Source organism: Oncorhynchus gorbuscha, linkage group LG15, assembly GCF_021184085.1.
Source record: "Oncorhynchus gorbuscha isolate QuinsamMale2020 ecotype Even-year linkage group LG15, OgorEven_v1.0, whole genome shotgun sequence".
NCBI lineage: Eukaryota > Metazoa > Chordata > Actinopteri > Salmoniformes > Salmonidae > Oncorhynchus > Oncorhynchus gorbuscha.
Window position 1 is genome coordinate 49,688,695 of NC_060187.1, and position 21,139 is coordinate 49,709,833.

A 21,139-nucleotide genomic window follows, 5' to 3' on the forward strand; every position below is an offset into this window, starting at 1 on the left:
ATAGTGGCATTAGTTCCACAGAATGCAAACTAACCGTGACGCTGCTATACTACTGAGCCAACTAGTAACCACACTACTGGTCAAAAGTTTTAGAACACCTACTCATTCAAGGGTTTTTCTTTATTTGTACTATTTTCTACATTGTTGTATAATAGTGAAGAAAAAAATGATGAAATAACAATCATGTAGTAACCAAAAAAGTGTTGAACAAATCAAAATATATCTTATATTTGAGATTCTACAAAGCATAAGGTGAATGCACCAATTTGTAAGTCGCTCTGGATAAGAGCGTCTGCTAAATGACTTAAATGTAAATGTAAATGTAAGCAGCCACTATCTACTTTGGTTTACATACAAGCATCATGAAACCTATAATAATACATTAATTTGACTTTGTGAAAATGGTTTTCTTGGACCTAACTTCCTTACCACTTGTTCCATGTGGTTTCTTTCTTCACAGACTTCATGAATTGATTACCCCGTCCTAAATATTTGGTCACATGATTCATTTTGTGTATGGTTTCCTAGAAACAAGGGGTGGCTCAACCAACCCATTGGCACGACTTACCCCACTCTACCCTACTTGTACAATCTTTGCCCGTCCTTGTGATCTTCTGGAAAAATCACAAATTACAGTGCAAATCCATCGCAAAATAATCTCTTCTTCGAGCACATGCAGTACTCAAGACTGCAGAGGTACTTAGGAGTAGTAAAGATAGGCAAATTCTTGTAGTGCGTGCAAGACCACACACTAGTCGTCAACTGGACAAAACCGCTCTTTCTATCTGTACACTTTGGATTCTTGGCTGTTGGTAGGAGAGTAGAGCCTTGTCTCCATGGCTCATCTCCACTCACATGTCCAGGTTGAAGGCTTTCATGAGTAGGTCTAGGTCTCCGATGTTGGCCGCCTGGAAGAGCTCTGGCTGGTCCATCATGGACAGGGCTATCCGCAGGGCGGCCCAGATGTTCCCGGACATGACCTGGTGCGAGAGCTGCCGACTCCGGCTCTTCCTCTGCAGACTCAGAGCCGTTAGGAAGTTACTGGCCGCCTCCCTAAAAGATGAGGAAGACTTGACCATTAGAGAACCTTGTATTTGTTTGCTATCATTACATTAGAGCGAGTGTTACTAGGTTCAGGGCTGATGTGTTTGACATATTAAAAGGGACTTTGCTGATACTTGTAACATTACAGTGGTTGAACTTCAAGAGTAAGAGAGCATTATTAGGCTCAATATAATTCATTGTCTCTGCCTCACTCCCCTCCAATGACTCTACCAGAGCAGAAACTCAAAGCCTTCTGCTGCGGTGCCAGGTGCTGTGTCCGAGAGCACCAGCTGGCTCTCAGTTAGACAACCCCCCCCCACACCACCACCCCAAACCACCACCCCTTGCCCCCTTGCTCACCCACCTGTGTGCTCCCAGGTTGATGCAGCTGATGCCCAGATTGTAGCGGGACCTAATGAAGCCCGGCTGGAGCTCCAGGGCTCTGGTGTAGGCTTCCACTGCCTCCTCGCTGCGGTCCCCGTTAGCCAGCGTGGCACCCAGGCGGTTCCACAGCAGGTAGTCCTAGAGGAGACAGACAGGGGGAAGGAGTCAACACCAGAGGGGAGAATGGTGACACATAGTAAGTATAGTGGTTGGTTTTGACGTTTGGTTTCAGACAGTGTCAGACATGGTCAGACATGGCAACTGTCGACTGAGGGTATGTGGTTTGTTGGCAGATTTGGGGCCAGATTTTTTTTGCACTGTGATTCACTCCATCAGGCACTGCATCACTAAAATGGTTTAGTATTGGAACATATTTGTTGCTAATGATTGTTGTGTAATGTAATGCGAAGTCCAATCAGAAACTAACAGTGCCTGCTTTGGTAGAGAAGTATTGCAAGTTAAATTAAGTAGAATTTTGTCTGTGATATAATGTAAATTTCGACACGACAATAAAGGATTTTTGAGAGCAGTACATAATGTGTCTGTTCTTCCACTGTATCTTTGGTGTGTAAATGACTGTAATTTAGGTACTGTGATTGGGCTTGTATGCTCCGTGGTACATTATTTCTACCTCACATGGCAAAACACCCTGTGAAAACTGAGCCATGCTGAAGTTCCATGGATCCTTTGAGGACGGTTCAGTTGCATCATTAAGTCAGTCCTCACGTTGAAGACGCGTCTCCCACCTGGGGCTATATCTGCGTATACAGGGACATGGCCTGAGACGGGAACGCTTTGGTTTTTGTGCTGATGTGCTCACCACTGCAGGACAGGGTTGACATATGAAAAGCCTCATTGGACCCCACTTCTGGCCAATGATGCGTCTTTTTAACATCAACATTCTTACAGTCTAATAAATACATTTCAGGTATGGTATTGCAAAAAAAAAAAATTTTGATTGTGTCTATGAAGGTCTTAGAATATAACATATTTGATTTCAAAGAACACTATTCACCCATCTACACACAACACCCCATAATGACAAAGTTAAAACGTGTTTTTAGACAATTTTGTAAATTTAATGAAAATTAAATACAGACCCGAGTCAATACTTTGTATAAGCAGCTTTGACAGCGATAACAGCTGTGAGTCTTTCTGGGTAAGTCTCTTAAGAGCTTTCCAAACCTGCATTGTGGAATATTTGCCCATTATTCCTTTTTAAATTATTGAAGCTCTGTCAAATTGTTTGTTGATTGTTGCTAGATAACTATTTTCAGGTCTTGCCATAGATTTTCAAGTAGATTTAAGTCAAAACTGTAACATTCAGGACGATTCATTGTCTTCTTGGTAAGAAACTCCAGGATAGATTTGGCCTTGTTTTTGTCCTGTTGAAAGGTGAATTACTCTCCCAGTATCTGCAGACTTAACCAGGTTTTCCTCCAGGATTTTGCCTGTGTTTAGCTCCATTTGGTTAATTTTTTTATCCTGAAAAACTCCCCAGTCCTTAATGATTATAAGCATACCCATAACATGATTCAGCCACAATTATGCTTGAAAATATGGACAGTGGTACTGTGTTGTATTTAATTTTCCCCAAACATAATTTTGTGTCCTGAATACAGTGTTAATTGCTTCACCACATTTGTTGCATTACTTTAGTGCCTTGTTGCAAACAGGATGCATGTTTTTTAATATATTTTTTTCTGTATAGGCTTCCTTATTTTCACTCTGTCAATTAGGTAAGTATTATGGAGTAACTACAATGTAGTTGATCCATCCTCAGTTTTCTCCTATCACATCCATTAAACTCATAACTGTTTTAAAATCACCTTTGGCTTCATTGGGAAATCTCTTAGCGGTTTCCTTCCTCTTCGGCAGCTGAGTTAGGTAGGACATCTGTATCTTTGTAGTGATTGGGTGTATTGATACACCATCCAAATGTAATTAATAACTTCACCATGCACAAAGGGATATTCAATGTTTGCTTTTTTTACCCATCTACCAATAGGTTCTCTTCTTTTAGAGGCATTGGAAAACCTCCCTGGTCTTTGTGGTTGAATCTATGTTTGAAATTCATTGCTCGACTGAGGGGCTTACAGATAATTGTACAGTATGTGTGGGATACAGAGATTAGTCACATGATTCACGTAAAAGATCATGTTAATTAAACACTATTGTTGCACACAGAGTGAGTCCGTGCAACTTACTATGTGACTTGTTAAGTACAATTTTACTCCTGAACGTATTTAGGCTTGCCATAAAAAGGGGTTGAATGCTTATCGAATCAAGACATCTCAGCTTCTCGTTTTTTTACCCATTTGTAAAAACGTCTAAAAACATAATTCCACTTTGACATTATGAGGTATTGTGTGTAGGCCAGTGACACAAAAATCACTATTTAATCCATTTTCATTTCAGGCTGTAACACAACAAAAATGTGGAAAAAAGCAAGCAGTGTGAATACTTCCTGGAGGCACAGTAACAAAATGGCAGAGTAATTAATAAAGTACATTTGTTTTGAGTCAACGCTCTCTGCTCTCCTAGTGTTAAAGGATAGGAGCTTGAGCGGCAAACAGAGGCTGTAGTGCAGGGAGGGTGAATCAGGAGTTCATGAGAGTGGATTTCTCTCAAGTTTGGGATGAAGTGCTTCAGTGATTTGTGTGACAGGTTGGTGTGCCTCAGTGATTCTGTTTGCACAAACTCTCCCTTTCTCTCGCTATCTTGGGTCGTGTTTTGGGGGATTTGTGACCTTGATCAGTCATCTGTATGTATGTGTGTGTGTGCATGCATGCGCATAGTAGGCGTATCAGTGTGTGTGTGTGGGTGCGTTCATACGCACGTTTGTGTGTAAAGTTTTTACACTGCCCCCCTACCTCAGGCCGCACTGACAGGGCAGCATTGAAGGCCTCCACAGCTTTGTTGAACTCAGCGCTGATGTTGAACAGCACGCCCAGGCCCGTCTGCAGGTCCGGGTCGGTATCCCTGTTGTGCTGGGCAGCCTCCAGGAACAACTCCTTGACCTCCAGCAATAGTAGGGAGCTGTGGGCAGACAAACTTGGCTTAGAGCCTATATGGAGTGGAGACACACTGGCAACCAGCAGTGTAACGCTCTTGAGAGTCCTGCCACAGCACTGTTCGTCCCCCTGCGCCCACTTTATTCATTTTCCACACCGATTGTGTGCAGGGGAATGGAGAAGATAGAGAGAGCGAGAGAGCGAGAGAGCGAGAGAGCGAGAGAGCGAGAGAGCGAGAGAGCGAGAGAAGAATTGGAGGGAGATTTAGGAAGAAGTGGAGGGAGATTTAGAGGGGGCTGCACCTGCATCTCACTGTTGAATAGAGGATTTGATAGTCATGTTTTTCCTATACATTGGAGAATTCATTATATAGGCTCCAAACTGATAATTATTTTCATGTGGCACCTTAAAGTATGCCTTTAAAAGGAAAGAGCACCCTGAATTGTGGTCGTTTTAACATTGAATACAAGTGTGCATGCTTGCTCGATCGGCAAGAAAATTACACCCACACCAGCTGTGGTTGAAAAGCCTTGAAATAACGTTTCCTTTCATTTATGACAGGAGGTAATAGTCATTGCACTGAAACAACCTGAGTTTCTAAAACGAAACTGTTAAAAATAACATAACTGAGCGGGAGAATAAAGCACACCGTAGCATAAAATATGTATGAATAAGCCATTCCGTAATATTGTCACAGTGCTCAGGCTAAGAGATTGTAAAGGAGAGAGAGAGAGTGCCAGCAATGTGCTTTAAAGTAATAGATGTCAGATTTTAGTGCTCTTGAATGAAGGTGTCCTGGAGCATACTTCTCCAATGTTAAGTGTGTAATCCTGAATGGCCTGCATCTCTCCTGTTTCTGGAGAAAATATGGATATTGTAGTCTTCTTATACGATTCTCCTACAAAATGATTTGCTTAGTGCTATCCAGTCCTTATAATTCTACCTCTCATTCCTGCCCACTGTAGAGACACGTGACATCCTACGTTGGGAGCCCGGGGAGCCCGCCAGGTGTCTCTTGCTCTTCAGCAGGTGCTTGTACTTGGAGTTGTGGCGGAGCCAGCACAGCAGCGCCTCGCAGGCATCCTGCCTCATGCCCGTGTTGGTCAGGCTCACCGCCAGGGCCATGAGGGCCTGGAGGTTGTTGGGGTGGAGCTCCAGACACCTGGAGATACAGAGAGAGGGGGCGAAGAGCGGGTGAATGGGGGATAGTGAGCACTTCAAAGCGGTTGACGGACACTAATTTGGACAGGCCACAGCTAAGGAACATCAGGAGGCTGGGGTCAGGTGGCAAGGACCAGTCCCCCTTTGGGGTGACATACAAGTATCCCAGGCTAACATATTGCCTTCAAAAGCATTTGGTTCATAGGAGTGACATTGGGGCTTTGCAATTGTCATTGTTACTCTCAACTTAAAACTTTTTCTGTCTTGCTCGCAGTTTTGCTGTTGCATCAGAACTAGAATTATGAATTATTATGAGATATTAAAAGAGCTATGTTGGATGAACAACAAGGATTAGCGAGCACTCGGGGAAGAGCCAAACCCAGATATGGCTTTCATCAAATGTTCCACTGAGATTTGTGACAGTCGGTGCTACAACTTCCTTGTTCTCTCAGGAAAACCAAATTATTTATGGCAGACTTGCTACTGTGCCATGGATCTCTGACTGTTATATAAAGTTAGTTTACAATTGGTATACAGGGCAGAAGCTCCGTTCACCTTTTAAGATAACATGTTATCTGCGACAACTTTCCTTGTTTTCAGAGTTCTCTAATCCAGGCTTCTCGGGAATACACATCAACAATGGGGCTACACTAAAAGTCAGCAAAAACACAATGTAAAAGCAGTGTGGTATTAATAACAGAACAGTGCTGGATTTCAGGAGATGAGTCATTCTGAGGAGATTATATAAAAGTGTTACAGTTTTAAACCATTGGTTTTAACACCAATGATTAATTAACCCAAATGCACTTGATTTAATTTAGTTCCTTAATACAAGATGGTTGCATTCATCTGCAGTGAATGAAATCCAAGCACCGGCCTAGGATCTTATGAAATGCACATTTAATTGGATCAGCAATTTGTGAATGTGCATTGAGCGTAAAAGTACTGTCTGTGTTACTGTTCTGTGTCTCTTTTGATTTCCTTGTAAGTGTTTACATTCTCACAGATGGATCAAGCTGTTGTTTGATCTGTTGCTTATCCTATCTACTGACCGAGCGTGCCTTCTGACAAGGTAATATAAAATGGGCCATCTTTCCCCTTGTGGAGCCCGACACCTTTGGCTCTCTGATAGAATCCACTAGAACATGTGGCACGTATATTCGAGAAAACCCCCACTAAAATGTATTTTTTTCATGCCTGTAGACCAGTTGATAAAATGTAGTAGAAGCTTAGCCTAGGATCAGGCCTTTGAATACCTTCGGTACAATATCTAACGTTAACATAAAAAATGGTTTTCATCTAAGATGTGTGGCATCCCGCGAGGTTTACCCTGGGGGGGAATGGGGGGTAATAGAGGGGAGGTACATGCTGCAACATTGGCTCCCTCTGCTGGGAGTACACGAGCTGGACCCCCAACACAGATGGCTCCAAATGGAGGTAATTAGGGGAAAGTGCTAACCAGCCATGGAGGCCACATAAAAGGAGCACTGTGGCACACCGCAGCAGAGAACCCGGGAGAGATCTCTACAGAGCCAAAGCTGAGAAGAAGGACCAAGCAAAACCCACATGATTTTCTTTTGTTTTGTTTTGTTTATTTTATGGCCTAGTAAAGTCGTGTTTGCTGACTAAAACCTCCCGGTCTCTGTGTTAATCTCTGCACGCGCAACCCAACACCCCACGGTTTACCATAGACGGCTATACATTTCTAAAGCAGTTGAGGAGTATTCGAACTACAGAGCATGCAGTGTATTGCCGTGTTTGTGGTGAAGCCTATGGGTCCACGTTGCGCAGTAACACCTCCTTACCTTTGGAGGGAGACAATAGCAGCCTGCTCGTTCTCATTCTCGGCCTGGGTGGTCCCCAACACTTGCCAAGCCTGGGGAGACAATAGGGAGCATTGAACAACAGGGTCATCACCTGGGCTTTAACACCCTCTCTAAGGAGAGATGGTGTGGTCATGATGCAGAGGTCAGCACACTCTGAGGATGACTCATAGGATGACTCATAGGATGACTCACTCGCAGTCAATGCTCTAAGTACCACTCACACAGGCGCTTCTGCCATTGGTAAAGAACAGAACAGTCAGGAAACATCTTGTATCTCAAACAGTCTCTGCAATACAAACTTTTGTCTGAAGTTTGTCTAAGGGGAAGTTAGGACACATCAAAATACAATTACCGAAATTAATATCGCAAGCTTTGAGGTTTGTCTTCTGACAGAAACAGTAGTGTTCTGCCAGCCAAGTTCATTTAGGATTGCTGAGCCTCTTAACTCTATTATTGGGTGTTTCCTATTAAGATGATGCATCATGGTATTGTATTGTTCTAAAGAGCCAATAAGAATGAATGAATGAGATCAAGTTGCGGGGCATATTTACATTTACATTTACATTTAAGTCATTTATAGCAGACGCTCTTATCCAGAGCGACTTACAAATTGGTGCATTCACCTTATGACATCCAGTGGAACAGCCACTTTACAATAGTGCATCTAAATCTTTTAAGGGGGGTGAGAAGGATTACTTTATCCTATCCTAGGTATTCCTTAAAGAGGTGGGGTTTCAGGTGTCTCCGGAAGGTGGTGATTGACTCCGCTGTCCTGGCGTCGTGAGGGAGTTTGTTCCACCATTGGGGAGCCAGAGCAGCGAACAGTTTTGACTGGGCTGAGCGGGAACTGTACTTCCTCAGTGGTAGGGAGGCGAGCAGGCCAGAGGTGGATGAACGCAGTGCCCTTATTTGGGTGTAGGGCCTGATCAGAGCCTGGAGGTACTGAGGTGCCGTTCCCCTCACAGCTCCGTAGGCAAGCACCATGGTCTTGTAGCGGATGCGAGCTTCAACTGGAAGCCAGTGGAGAGAGCGGAGGAGCGGGGTGACGTGAGAGAACTTGGGAAGGTTGAACACTAGATGGGCTGCGGCGTTCTGGATGAGTTGTAGGGGTTTAATGGCAGGGAGCCCAGCCAACAGCGAGTTGCAGTAATCCAGACGGGAGATGACAAGTGCCTGGATTAGGACCTGCGCCGCTTCCTGTGTGTGAGGCAGGGTCGTACTCTGCGGATGTTGTAGAGCATGAACCTACAGGAACGGGCCACCGCCTTGATGTTAGTTGAGAACGACAGGGTGTTGTCCAGGATCACGCCAAGGTTCTTAGCGCTCTGGGAGGAGGACACAATGGAGTTGTCAACCGTGATGGCGAGATCATGGAACGGGCAGTCCTTCCCCGGGAGGAAGAGCAGCTCCGTCTTGCCGAAGTTCAGCTTGAGGTGGTGATCCGTCATCCACACTGATATGTCTGCCAGACATGCAGAGATGCGATTCGCCACCTGTGGAGCGAAGCGGAATGCGACCGGGTTGTTGAGTGCGGAAGTTCTATTCAGTAGACGTTGGCTAGCTGTTGGCTAGCTAGCAGTGTCTCCTACGTTAAGGACGACAAATAGCTGGCTAGCTAACCTCGGTAAATTAAGATAATCACGCTCTAAACTACACAATTATCTTAGATACGAAGACAGCAAAGACAACTATGTAGCTATCTAACACTACACTAATCAAGTCGTTCAGTTGAGTGTAATAGTTTCTACAGTGCTGCTATTCGGTAGACGGTGGACGTTATATTTCACATACTACTTTTGCAAAGGCTCACTCGAGACACTTGGCAACCAACCAAATTCATTAGGTGTACCTGATAAGTTCTGAAACCCAACTTTGAATCTCCATACCATCCAAGGATTGCATTTGGACAGCTAGCTGAATCTGCAATCCAAACAGACTTGTTTACATGCATCTTTCAGACCTCTTTGAAGAAACATATGATCTATGCAGGTTAATCTGCATTCTGGTTTATTTTGTGAATTGACATTGATACTGAATTTGTGAGTATCAATGTAAGGGTGACATTAGCTACAAACTATCCAGAGGTCTCTGCAGCAGAGCGATAAGCAACCAAGCACGCTAGGACTTTTGTGATCATATTAGTTCCATACACTGTGGAATAATTTTAGGCCATTCCCGAGTTCCGTTTTCTATTAATGTGGGCTCTCTGAGGCTGTAAAGAGATTACTGCTGTTACAATAGAGAGGAAATGAGCAGGAGAGAAAAAGCTGAGAAAATAGCTATTACTCAACTCATTGGGAAAATTGACAATTCTGAAGACAGCGTAGTTTTGCTACAGTAAACCACTCTATTTAACAGAATTCCCAGTCCTCCACTAGCAATCAGCGTCGGCCACTTAGCACTCTCTGAGTGTTGACCGCACACATGATTTGTGAAGTTCTGAGTATGGTGTTATCTGAACAGGCTGATTGGCAGTTGGTGCCAGAATATTATGGTCCTGTGTGAAAGTCATGCTGGAAATGTGTGTGATTACTGTGCCTGTGTCTCATCACCCCCTTGTGCCTGTTCACCTCTGAGTCCTGGGGATCCTGTAAAATGGCCCCCTCCAGTAACAGGACAGCGTTGGGCAGATCTCCCTCTTTGGACTTTCGAAACCCCTCCTCAAATGCGTTGGGCCAGTCCTTGTAGGGGTTGTCCGTGTGAAAGTAGTAGCCCTGTCACCAATGGGGGAAAAAATAACAGTAACATCAGCAATGTCAGCGCTCTGACGCTGTATTTAAAAAAAATGGCGAACCTGAGCAACTTTCCTCTAGAATACAATATTTAAGCAAAACTCCCAGGGCTCTATTTTAACAAACCTAATGGTAAATCTAAGCACTGGCAGAAGCACTATAGGTCCGGGGGTGTGTAAGAAATATGCACACTTGCCCGAGTCTTTAGGGTGTCTATAGCGAGGTTAACATCCAATTGGCGACAGATTTTTTTATGCAAATATTTTAAAATCATCAAAAAACAATATGCCATTTCAGAGTTACCTTTAGGGAAGATTTGGACTATTGGACTATTTTCTACATTGTAGTATAATAGTGAAGACATCAACAATATAAAATAACACATGGAATCATGTAGTAACCAAAAAAAGTGTTCAACAAATCGAAATATATTTTATATAATTCAAAGTAGACACCCGTTGACTTGATGACAGCTTTGCATAGTCTTAGCATTCTTTCACCTGGAATGCATTTCCAACAGTCTTGCATCCCCACATATGTTGAGCACTCGTTGGCTTCCTTTCCTTCACTCTGTGGTCCAACTCATCCCAAACCATCTCAATTGGGTTGAGGTCGGGTGAGTGTCGAGGCCCGGTCATCTGATGCAGCACTCCATCCCACTCCTTTGTCAAATAGCACTTACACAGCCTGGAGGTGTGTTGGATCATTGTCCTGTTGAAATAAACAAATGATAGTCCCACTAAGCGCAAACCAGATGGGATGGCGTATCTCTCTGGAGAGATCTGAAAATAGCTGTGAAGTGACACTCCCCATCCAACTTGACAGAGCTTGAGAGGATCTGTAGAGAAGAATGGGAGAATGCTCGTTTCGGGTTCAAGTCCAAGCTCTGGCTTGGCCACTCAAGGACAGACGGAGACTTGTCCCGAAGCCACTCCTGTGTTGTCTTGGCTCTGTGCTTAGGTTCGTTGTCCTGCTGTCAGGCGAATCTTCACCCCGGTCTGAGGTCCTGAGCGCTCTGGAGCAGGTTTTCATCAAGGATCTCTCTGTACTTTGCTCTGTTCATCTTTCCCTCAAACCTGACTAGTCTTCCAATCCCTGCCTCAGAAAAGCATCCCCACAGCATGATGCTGCCACCACCATGCTTCACCATAGGGATGTCATTGAGAGATCTGAAAATAGCTGTGAAATGACGCTCCCCATCTAACTTGACAGAGTTTGAGAGGATCTGCAGAGAAGGATGGGAGAAACTCCCCAAATACAGGTGCCCAAGAAGACATGAGGGGAGGTTAGTACATTTTTCACCTCGTTTACATTTGCTGTTCTGTTCCATTTTCCCGATAAACAATGCCTTTACTTTCTTTTGATATTACCCTAATAAAGTTTAGAAACGTTTGTGAAGGTTTCGTACGGTGTGGCTATTATTACGCTTTAGCTACTGCAGACCTATGATAGTGCACACTGGTGCTCCAACTGACATCGAAAGTTGAACTTGAGGGGACAAAGATTGTTTCAGGCCTACCAGAGTTACTCCTATAATGTAAGAATATCATGCTTATCTTTATACAAATCGAAAATGTGTGAATTACCCGCCTTCTGTACCTTTGCATCTGTATAGCAGACGCAGTAGTCTCTCTGACAAGGTACAAATCTTTCGTTCTGCCCCTGTTCCTAGGCCGTCATTGTAAATAAGAATTTGTTCTTAACTGACTTGCCGAGTTAAATAAAGGTAAAATAAAATTAAAATAAACATGTCAAAAAAGGAAAGCATGTCGGTGTCGCATATCTCTATCTCTCTGGGGTTAGGCCGAATCTTCTCTTCCTTTTCTATAGGCTATATATTTAATAATATATTCATATCATGCAGTGGACACCTAAGCCTATATGCCCATGTACAGTGGGGCAAATACCAGGCAGTGATGCAACCGGTCATGATGCTCTCGATGGTGCAGCCGTAGAACCTTTTGAGGATTTGAGGACCCATGCCAAATCTTTTCAGTCTCCTGAGGGGGAATAGGTTTTGTCGTTCCCTCTTCACGACTGTCTAGGTGTGCTTGGACCCTGTTTGTTTGTTGGTGATGTGGACAACAAGGAGAGGCAGTTGTCCTAGCACCACACTGACAGGTCTCTGACCTCCCTATAGGCTGTCTCATCATTGTAGATAATCAGGCCTACCACTGTTGAGTCATCGGCAAACTTAATGATGGTGTTGGAGTTGTGCCTGGCCTTGCAGTCATGAGTGAACAGGGAGTACTGGAGGGGACTGGGCACGCACCCCTGAGGGGCTCCAGTGTTGAGGATCAGCGTGGCAGATGTGTTGTTACCTACCCTTACCACCTGGGGGCAGCCCATCAGGAAGTCCAGGATCCAGTTGCAGAGGGGAGTGTTTCGTGCTAGGGTCCTAGCTTATTGATGAGCTTTGAAGGCTCTATGGTGTTGAACGCTGAGCTGTAGTTAATGAATAGCAATCTCACAAAGGTGTTCCTTTTGTCCAGGTGGGAAAGGGCAGTGTGGAGTGCAATAAAGATTGCATCATCTGTGGATCTGTTAGGGAGGTATGCAAATTGGAGTGGGTCTAGGTTTTCTGGGATAATGGTGTTGATGTGAGGCATGATCAGCCTTTCAAAGCAGTTCATGGCTACAGACGTGAGTTATACGGGTTGGAAGTCATTTAGGCAAGTTACCTTAGTGTTCTTGGGCACAGGGACTATGGTGGTCTGCTTAACATATTTTGGTATTACAGACTTGGACAGGGAGATGATGAAAATGTCAGTGAAGACACTTGCCAATAGGTCAGCGCATGCTCGCAGTTCCAGTCCTGGTAATCCGTCTGGTCCTGCGGCCTTGTGAACGTTGACCTGTTTAAAGGTCTTACTCACATCGGCTGCGGAGAGCGTGATCACAGTCTTCCGGAACAGCTGGTGCTCTCATGCATGTTTCAGTGTTATTTGCCTCCAAGCGAACATAGTAGTTTGCTTGTGTCACTGGGTAGCTCTCGGCTGTGCTTCCCTTTGTAGTCTAATAGTTTCCAAGCCCTGCCACATCCGATGGGAATCAGAGCCGGTGTTGTACGATTTTGATCTTAGTCCTGTATTGACGCTTTGCCTGTTTGATGGTTCTTAGCGGGATTTCTTATAAGCTTCCGGGTTAGAGTCCCGCTCCATGAAAGCGGCAGCTCTACCCTTTATAGCTCAGTGCGGATGTTGCCTGTATGTAATCCATGGCTTCTGGTTGGGGTATGTACGTACGGTCACTGTGGGCACGACGTCATCGATGCACTTATTGATGAAGCCCATGACTGATGTGTACTCCTCAATGCCATCGGAGGAATTCCGGAACATATTCCAGTCTGTGCTAGCAAAACAGTCCTGTAGCTTAGCATCTGCTTCATCTGACCACTTTTTTTATTAATTGAGTTACTGGTGCTTCCTGCTTTAATTTTTGCTTGTAAGCAGGAATCGGGAGGATAGAATTATGGTCAGATTTTCCAAATGGAGGGAGAGCTTTGTATGCGTCTCTGTGTGTGGAGTAAAGGTGGTCCAGAGTTTTTCCCCTCCGGTTGCACATTTAAGATGCTGATAGAAATTTGGTCAGGCGGATTTAAGTTTCCCTGAATTAAAGTCACCGGCTACTAGGACACCGCCTCTGGGTGAGCGTTTTCCTGTTTGCTTATGGTGGAATACAGCTCATTTAGTGTGGCCATAGTGCCAGCATCAGTCTGTGGTGGTATGTAAGACAGCTGCGAAAAATACAGATGAAAACACTCTAGGTAGACAGTGTGGTCTACAGCTTATCATGAGATACTTTACCTCAGGTGAGCAAAACCGAGACTTCCTTAGATATCGTACATCCGCTGTTCTGATATCATACACCAGCTGTTTTGATATACATAGTCCGCCCCCCCTTGTCTTTACCAGATGCCCCTGTTTTGTCCTGCCGATACAGCATTTAACCAGCCAGCTGTATGTTGATAATGTCGTCGTTGAGCCACGACTCCATGAAGCATAAGATACTACAGTTTTGTATGTCCCATTGGTAGTTTAATCTTCCACGTAGGTCATAGATTTTATTTTCCAAAGATTCCATGTTTGCTAGCAGAATGGAAGGAAGTGGGGTTTATTCGATCGTCTACAAATTCTTAGAAGGCAGCCCGCCCTCTGGCCCCTTTTTCTCCACCTTCTCTTCGCGCAAATTAGGGGGATCTGGGCCTGTTCCTGGGAAAGCAGTATATCATTCACATCGGGCTTGTCGGACTCGTCAAAGGAAAAAAAGGATTTTGCCAGTCCGTGGTGAGTAATCATAGTCCAGAAGTTATTTTCGGTCATAAGAGATGGTAGCAGCAACATTATGAACAAAATAAGTTTAAAAAAAGAAGTTACAAACAACGTAAAGAAACAATAAAAAAAAACACAATTGGTTAGGAATACGCCTTGTTCTCCCGCTCCATCTTGACCCTGTGTTTATAGACCCTGTGTTTATAAACACAGGTTCAAAACAGTTGTTATTTGTGGTCTTAAACATTATTTTGAGTTAATTCTATGAGGGTCGAGGGTGTTTAATTTATTTTACAATACAAGTGGAGGGTCATGCATTCTTTTTATGACACCTTGTGTTGGACTTAGCCCCCCCAGTAAATTTCGACCTGTCTCTAACATTATGGAAGCACTGGGTTAAATCAGTAAATCTGTATATCATCAAGTTCATAGGCTATATTTCCCTTCATTAAGTAGAACATATCCACATGCGAAGTAAACACATAATTGGCATCTAAACAGGCATCTAAACAGAGTACTATGATTAACAGAGGTCAAAGATGAAAATATAGTAACCTTCTCGTGAGGCGACACACTGGAGGGGGTCTGGGCCTGCTCGTTCTCCGTTAACCAGTTCCGTCGCGCTAGCTCCTCCCACTCTGCCTGCATCTTGTCCCAGAACTCTGTGTCTGACTGTGGAGGGATGGTGTTTTGAGGGTGGGAGAAAGGGAAAGGTAGGCGGATTAGTAAACAGAGGACTGGTAGCTTTGATACTTTGAGAATGCTGCATTCCCCTGCCACAGAAATGTCACCTCCATCTCACTCTTTCATTGGCGGGGTGTGTAACGTATGGACTTCAGGTGACTAATCACCATTACGTAAATGCAGTGTCCAAATGTCAAAAAAATTCTAGACCTTTGACCTTTCAGTTGTTGACATTTCAGTTGATGGATTGATGTTGAGGAATTTGCACTGTATGTGCAAAGCTCTAGACACAACAAACAGCCACCTCGATTGGTGTTATAACTACATATCCTTTGATGCCAAACTAGCAGGTGTAGAGGCCACACCTTTTCCTGAGGTCACACCTTCTTGCATTTGTAGTGGTGGAATGCTGACCAATTGTTTGTCATGGTTTTGATTGGGAGGATGGAACTCAATTGCTTGATCATTCCTAGATAAAGGGAAATATGTTTGAAGGAGGGAAGCTTTCTGGTCTGGGTAATTCTCCAGGTGCGGATTGTTACTGTTGTGATTCTTGCTAGCATGTTTTATGGTCCAACCTTTCAAGGGATTGCTGATTTTTCGGTTCTCTAAATTATTTTATGGAGCGCAAAGTGCCGTCAAATGAAAATCAAGTGGATGCAGAGAACTTCATCATGGTGAGATCTGTACTTTAGTGTCTCTCCTATAGTTGGAATTTGGCAAATAGTGCATTATGTGTCTAATGATCTGTCTTTCTAGTTATTTTGTTGGTATCATGGCAAAATGGGAGTTAAAAGTACTTGGTCAGAAAACACAAATGACATCAAATGCTTGTTACAAATTGAGGCATGTGTCGAATCTCTTCATTTGGACAGAAACAGGTCATGAGAAGTGTTGTGCTGATGTTGCTTTTTTTGTCTGACTTTGTCCAAGCATGCAGGCCATGCCTATTAGCCCTCAAGGTACAGCTGAGGCCAAAGACCTCCAAGCATGTCACTCGATAACTCCATGGGCCAGTGAGCAAAGAGAAAAGTGAGCAAGTCATCTGCTTTCAAAGAGCAAACGTTTCCGACACCTCCAGAAACCCGAAAAGAGAGTGCATTTTGACATGTCTATGACTTGCCAATCAAATTCCTGCACAGACGAATTTGACACTTTAGGCTACAGATGTCAGATCTTAACTTAATCACTCTTTTGTCAAGGAGAATTTTCCTGCGGCATCAGGAAATTCAAATGAGCCTTGCTATTCCTTGAAAATGTGCAGTTATCTGTATCTCCATGCAGGGGCAGTTGAGTCATTGGGATCAGGCCTGCTATCAATAATATACTATCTCTCACTTGCTCAAACACTAGGCCTAGGTCCTATTACTGCAACATTTAAGTACAAAAATGGATCATCTGAAAGGGAGCCATACATAACAATCATTGTTTTATATAGCTTAATAACAAGATAGATATTAGTCTCCACTAGGCCACGATATACAAGTGCAAAGTGTATCCTAAGTTTACGCATGAACTGTCAACATTTAGTTTAATTGTGGCCTGGGGTGGTCTAGCAGTTCGGACGCTCCCTTCAGGGGACAAACATAGGCCTACTGTGTAGGTATGGGTTCAATTCCGGCCCAAGCCCTTCTGGCACTAATAACTCAATCCCCCAAATGACTTATTTTAGTTACACATTTCAAATATGGACAGTCCAAGGATATTTTACCCCCGATCTTGAAAAGAAATGACCAAACAAATAAAATAACAGTAGGCTACACCAACATTAGTTTCCATTCATACAAAGTGTCGGGTAAAGTGCCACAGTAGATTTACTGTGGTAAACAAGGAAGAACTTTGTTCAAAAAGGACTAAGTTGTTCCGATGACGGTGTGTGAAGGTTAGTCGGCATGTTCTATTGACACGAGGGGGATGGGTGGATATAGTACCTTGTGAGTGTGTATTGATGGTGACAAAATAGTCAAAATGTTGGCTAACCACTGACAAGTGTATGCCCTACAGACTAATCTTGCTACTGCTGATGAACACGACACCAGCTTTAGTAATACAGATCCTGTAGACCAGGGGTGTCAAACTCATTCCATGGAGGGCCTAGTGCCCCCGCCACCCTTTCAATTAAGACCTAGACAAGCAGGTGAGGGGAGTTCCTGACTAGTGACCTTAATTCATCATTCAAGTACATGGGAGGAGTGAAAACCCACAGACACTCGTCCCTCCGTGGAATGAGTTTGACACCTGTGCTGTAGGTGTTGGATGAAAGCTGTCAGCCGGGAACAAGCTCAACATAATCTGACTTGGAAGAGGAAAAGACTGCACAGGGCTGGCATTAGCAGGAGTGTATAGTTTGAATCCAAGGTCATGAGCGCATTAAATTCTGCCAGACCAGCTGACATTGCCCAACACTAGGTTCACTACCTGAAGAACATTCCGGACCCGGTCTAGAACAAAGCCAACACGCCATTAATTTTCAGTAAGACTGATGTTATCGAATGCCTAGTATGCTCACAACTTCATTGTGGTATAGATATTGCTAGCTCTGTACATTTATGTATATAATGGAGTTTGATATAGTTTTATTTTCTGCAAGTGTACTGACAAATGTCTAAATCAGGGGTGGGCAAATTCTTTTGGCTCGAGGGCCACATCGGGATTTTGAAATTCTACAGCGGGCCGTATTTTTTGGGGACCAATTGTTAAAATCAATTTGCAGGGGCCTCCCGAGTGGCACAGCGGTCTACGACACTGCATTGCAGTGCTTGAGGCGTCACTAAAGACCAGGGTTCGATACCAGGCTATGTCACAGCTGGCTGTGACTGGGAGACCCATGAAGCTGCGCACAATTGGCCCAGCGTCGCCCGGGTTAGGAGAGGGTTTGGCAGGCAGAGATTTTCTTGTCCCATCGTGCTCTAGCCACTCCTGTGGCGGGCCGGGTGCATGCATGCTGACACGGTCTCCAGGTGTACGGTGTTTCTTCCGACACATTGGTGAGGCTGGCTTCCGGGTTAAGCTGGCATTTTGTCAAGAAGCAGTGCGGCCTGGTTGTGTTTGAGGATGCCACTGTTCTTGACCGTCGCCTCTCAGCGATGGGACAAGACTAACTACCAATTGGCTACCACTAAATATTATTAATATGTCTCGCGGGCCGGATTGAAGTGCCCGGCCTTCGCCCCCTACTTGGTCTAAATGATTCCAACTGCATCCAAAACCAATAGTGTTGACGTTAACTTCAGGATCAATTCATTGTGATATTCATGAAATGTATTTAGCATTAACTAGCTACAATATTTACTGCTAAAACAAATAATGGCAGGAGTTGATAGAAAACACGTTTCAATAGAAACCGATTAGTCGGTCAATATACAATAAGTAGACATGGCTTGTATTCAAGTCAAAGTTTATTTGCTCTGGAGACAGGTTCATTTTCAAAACAGTATGCAGGAACAGTTATGGCAATGTATATAGTAGAAGAAAAGTATACTAATGACTATAATAAATACTACAATTCTACAAAGGGACTACTTGCATCTGATGTGGTGTGTTTGGGGGGATGCAGTAAAGTGTTCAAAGTCACTTTGGTACAAGGGGAGATCGTGGTTTTGAACCTTTCACAGCTCCTCTTGAGTTTCATTGAATGGACCCAACAACACATGCAGGCAAGGGCATTTGGTGTCCTGTGCCTAGCTTTTCCACCACGTAGAACAAACTCCAAAAAACATCTGTAGGCCACCAAGCGGTATTGTCTGTAAGAGAATGACAACACTATTAAGGACTTTCATGGGTAATCATTGTGTACTGTCTGTATTCCTACTGTTGCAGCACGATCCAAATAATGGCACTGGACGGGGATGGCTGCCGTTTTACGGGCTCCTAACCAACTGTGCTATTTTGCTTGTTTTTTCACATTGTTTGTAACTTATGTACATAAAGTTGCTGCTACCGTCTCTTATGACCGAAAAGAGCTTCTGGACATCAGAACAGCGATTACTTGCCTCAAACTGGACAAATGTTAGACAAAATGAGTCCGAACGTGAAGGATATACTGCCTTCCGGAGAACATGTCCACATCCAGTCATTCGCGTTCAGAAAATATGGAGATACTGAGGGAGAAGGTCTGGATTACAAGGCTCCCCCTCACCCTCCATTTGGAAAATCTGACCATAATTCTATCCTCCTGATTCCTGTATACAAGGGAACTAAAGTAAGAACTACCAGTGAATTGCTCAATAAGAAAGTGGTCTGATGACGCAGATGCTAAGCTACAGGACTGTTTTGCTAGCACAGATTGGAATATGTTGCATGATTCTTCCAATGCCATTGGAGTATACCACCCCCGTCACCGGCTTCATCACTAAGTCCATTAAGGGCGTCATCCCCTCAGTGACCGTACGTACATATCCCAACCAGAAGCCATGGATTACAGGCAATATCCACACCGAGCTAAGGACTAGTGCTGCTGCTCTTCAAGGATTGGGACACTAATCCGGACACTTATAAGAAATCCCGCTATGCCCTCAGGCAAACCATCAAACAGGCAAAGTGTCAACGCAGGACTAACATTGAATCCTACCGCACCGGCTCTGATGTTTGTCAGATGTGGCAGGGCTTGCAAACTAATACAGACTACAAAGGGAAACCCAATGTTTGCACATTTTTAATAAAAAAATACAACTTAAATATCACATTCACGTAAGTATTCAGACCCTTTACTCTGTACTTTGTTAAAACACCTTTGGCAGCGATTTAAAGCCTTGAGTCTTCTTGGGTATGATGCTTCAAGCTTGGCACACCTGTAATTGGAGAGTTTCTCCCATTCCTCTCTGCAGATTCTCTCAAGCTCTGTCAGGTTGGATGGAGAGTGTGGCTGCACAGTTATTTTCATGTCTCTCCAGAGATGTTCTATCGGGTTCGAGGCTCTGGCTGGGCCACTCAAGGACATTCAGAGACTTGTTCCGAAGCCAATCCTTCTTTGTCTTGGCTGTGTGCTTAAGGTCGTTGTCCTGTTGGAAGGTGAACCTTTGCCCCAGTGTGAGGTCCTGAGCGCTCTCGAGCAGATTTTCATCAAGGATCTCTGTACTTTGCTTCGTTCATCTTTCCCTCAAACCTGACTAGTCTCCCAGCCCCCGTTGCTGAAAAACATCCCAACAGCACGATGCTCCCACCACTATGCTTCACCGTAAGGATGGTGCCAGGTTTCCTCCATTTACATTTACATTTAAGTCATTTAGCAGACGCTCTTATCCAGAGCGACTTACAAATTGGTGCATTCACCTTATGACATCCAGTGGAACAGCCACTTTACAATAGTGCATCTACATATTTTAAGGGGGGAGGGGGTGAGAAGGATTACTTTATCCTATCCTAGGTATTCCTTAAAGAGGTGGGGTTTCAGGTGTCTCCGGAAGGTGGTGATTGACTCCGCTGTCCTGGCGTCGTGAGGGAGTTTGTTCCACCATTGGGGAGCCAGAGCAGCGAACAGTTTTGACTGTGCTGAGCGGGAACTGTACTTCCTCAGTGGTAGGGAGGCGAGCAGGCCAGAGGTGGATGAACGCAGTGCCCTTATTTGGGTGTAGGGCCTGATCAGAGCCTGGAGGTACTGAGGTGCCGTTCCCCTCACAGCTCCGTAGGCAAGCACCATGGTCTTGTAGCGGATGCGAGCTTCAACTGGAAGCCAGTGGAGAGAGCGGAGGAGCGGGGTGACGTGAGAGAACTTGGGAAGGTTGAACACTAGACGGGCTGCGGCGTTCTGGATGAGTTGTAGGGGTTTAATGGCACAGGCAGGGAGCCCAGCCAACAGCGAGTTGCAGTAATCCAGACGGGAGATGACAAGTGCCTGGATTAGGACCTGCGCCGCTTCCTGTGTGAGGCAGGGTCGTACTCTGCGGATGTTGTAGAGCATGAACCTACAGGAACGGGCCACCGCCTTGATGTTAGTTGAGAACGACAGGGTGTTGTCCAGGATCACGCCAAGGTTCTTAGCGCTCTGGGAGGAGGACACAATGGAGTTGTCAACCGTGATGGCG

At 44.5% G+C, this 21,139-nt stretch overlaps 1 protein-coding gene across 1 annotated transcript in view; it reads right to left on the bottom strand.

Moving 5' to 3' along the window:
- Window positions 1-301: 301 nt before the first annotated feature.
- The window catches only part of LOC123997017 (PEX5-related protein-like), a 47,400-nt gene continuing 26,562 nt past the window's right edge, over window positions 302-21,139 (bottom strand). The window contains exons 5-11 of the mRNA XM_046300950.1: window positions 14,988-15,104; window positions 10,000-10,143; window positions 7,409-7,479; window positions 5,386-5,604; window positions 4,302-4,467; window positions 1,409-1,566; window positions 302-1,053 (exon numbers count right to left, since the gene is read on the bottom strand). Coding sequence (XP_046156906.1) covers window positions 852-1,053; window positions 1,409-1,566; window positions 4,302-4,467; window positions 5,386-5,604; window positions 7,409-7,479; window positions 10,000-10,143; window positions 14,988-15,104 — 1,077 coding nt within the window. The 3' untranslated portion in view covers window positions 302-851. The remainder of the gene's footprint in view (window positions 1,054-1,408; window positions 1,567-4,301; window positions 4,468-5,385; window positions 5,605-7,408; window positions 7,480-9,999; window positions 10,144-14,987; window positions 15,105-21,139) is intronic.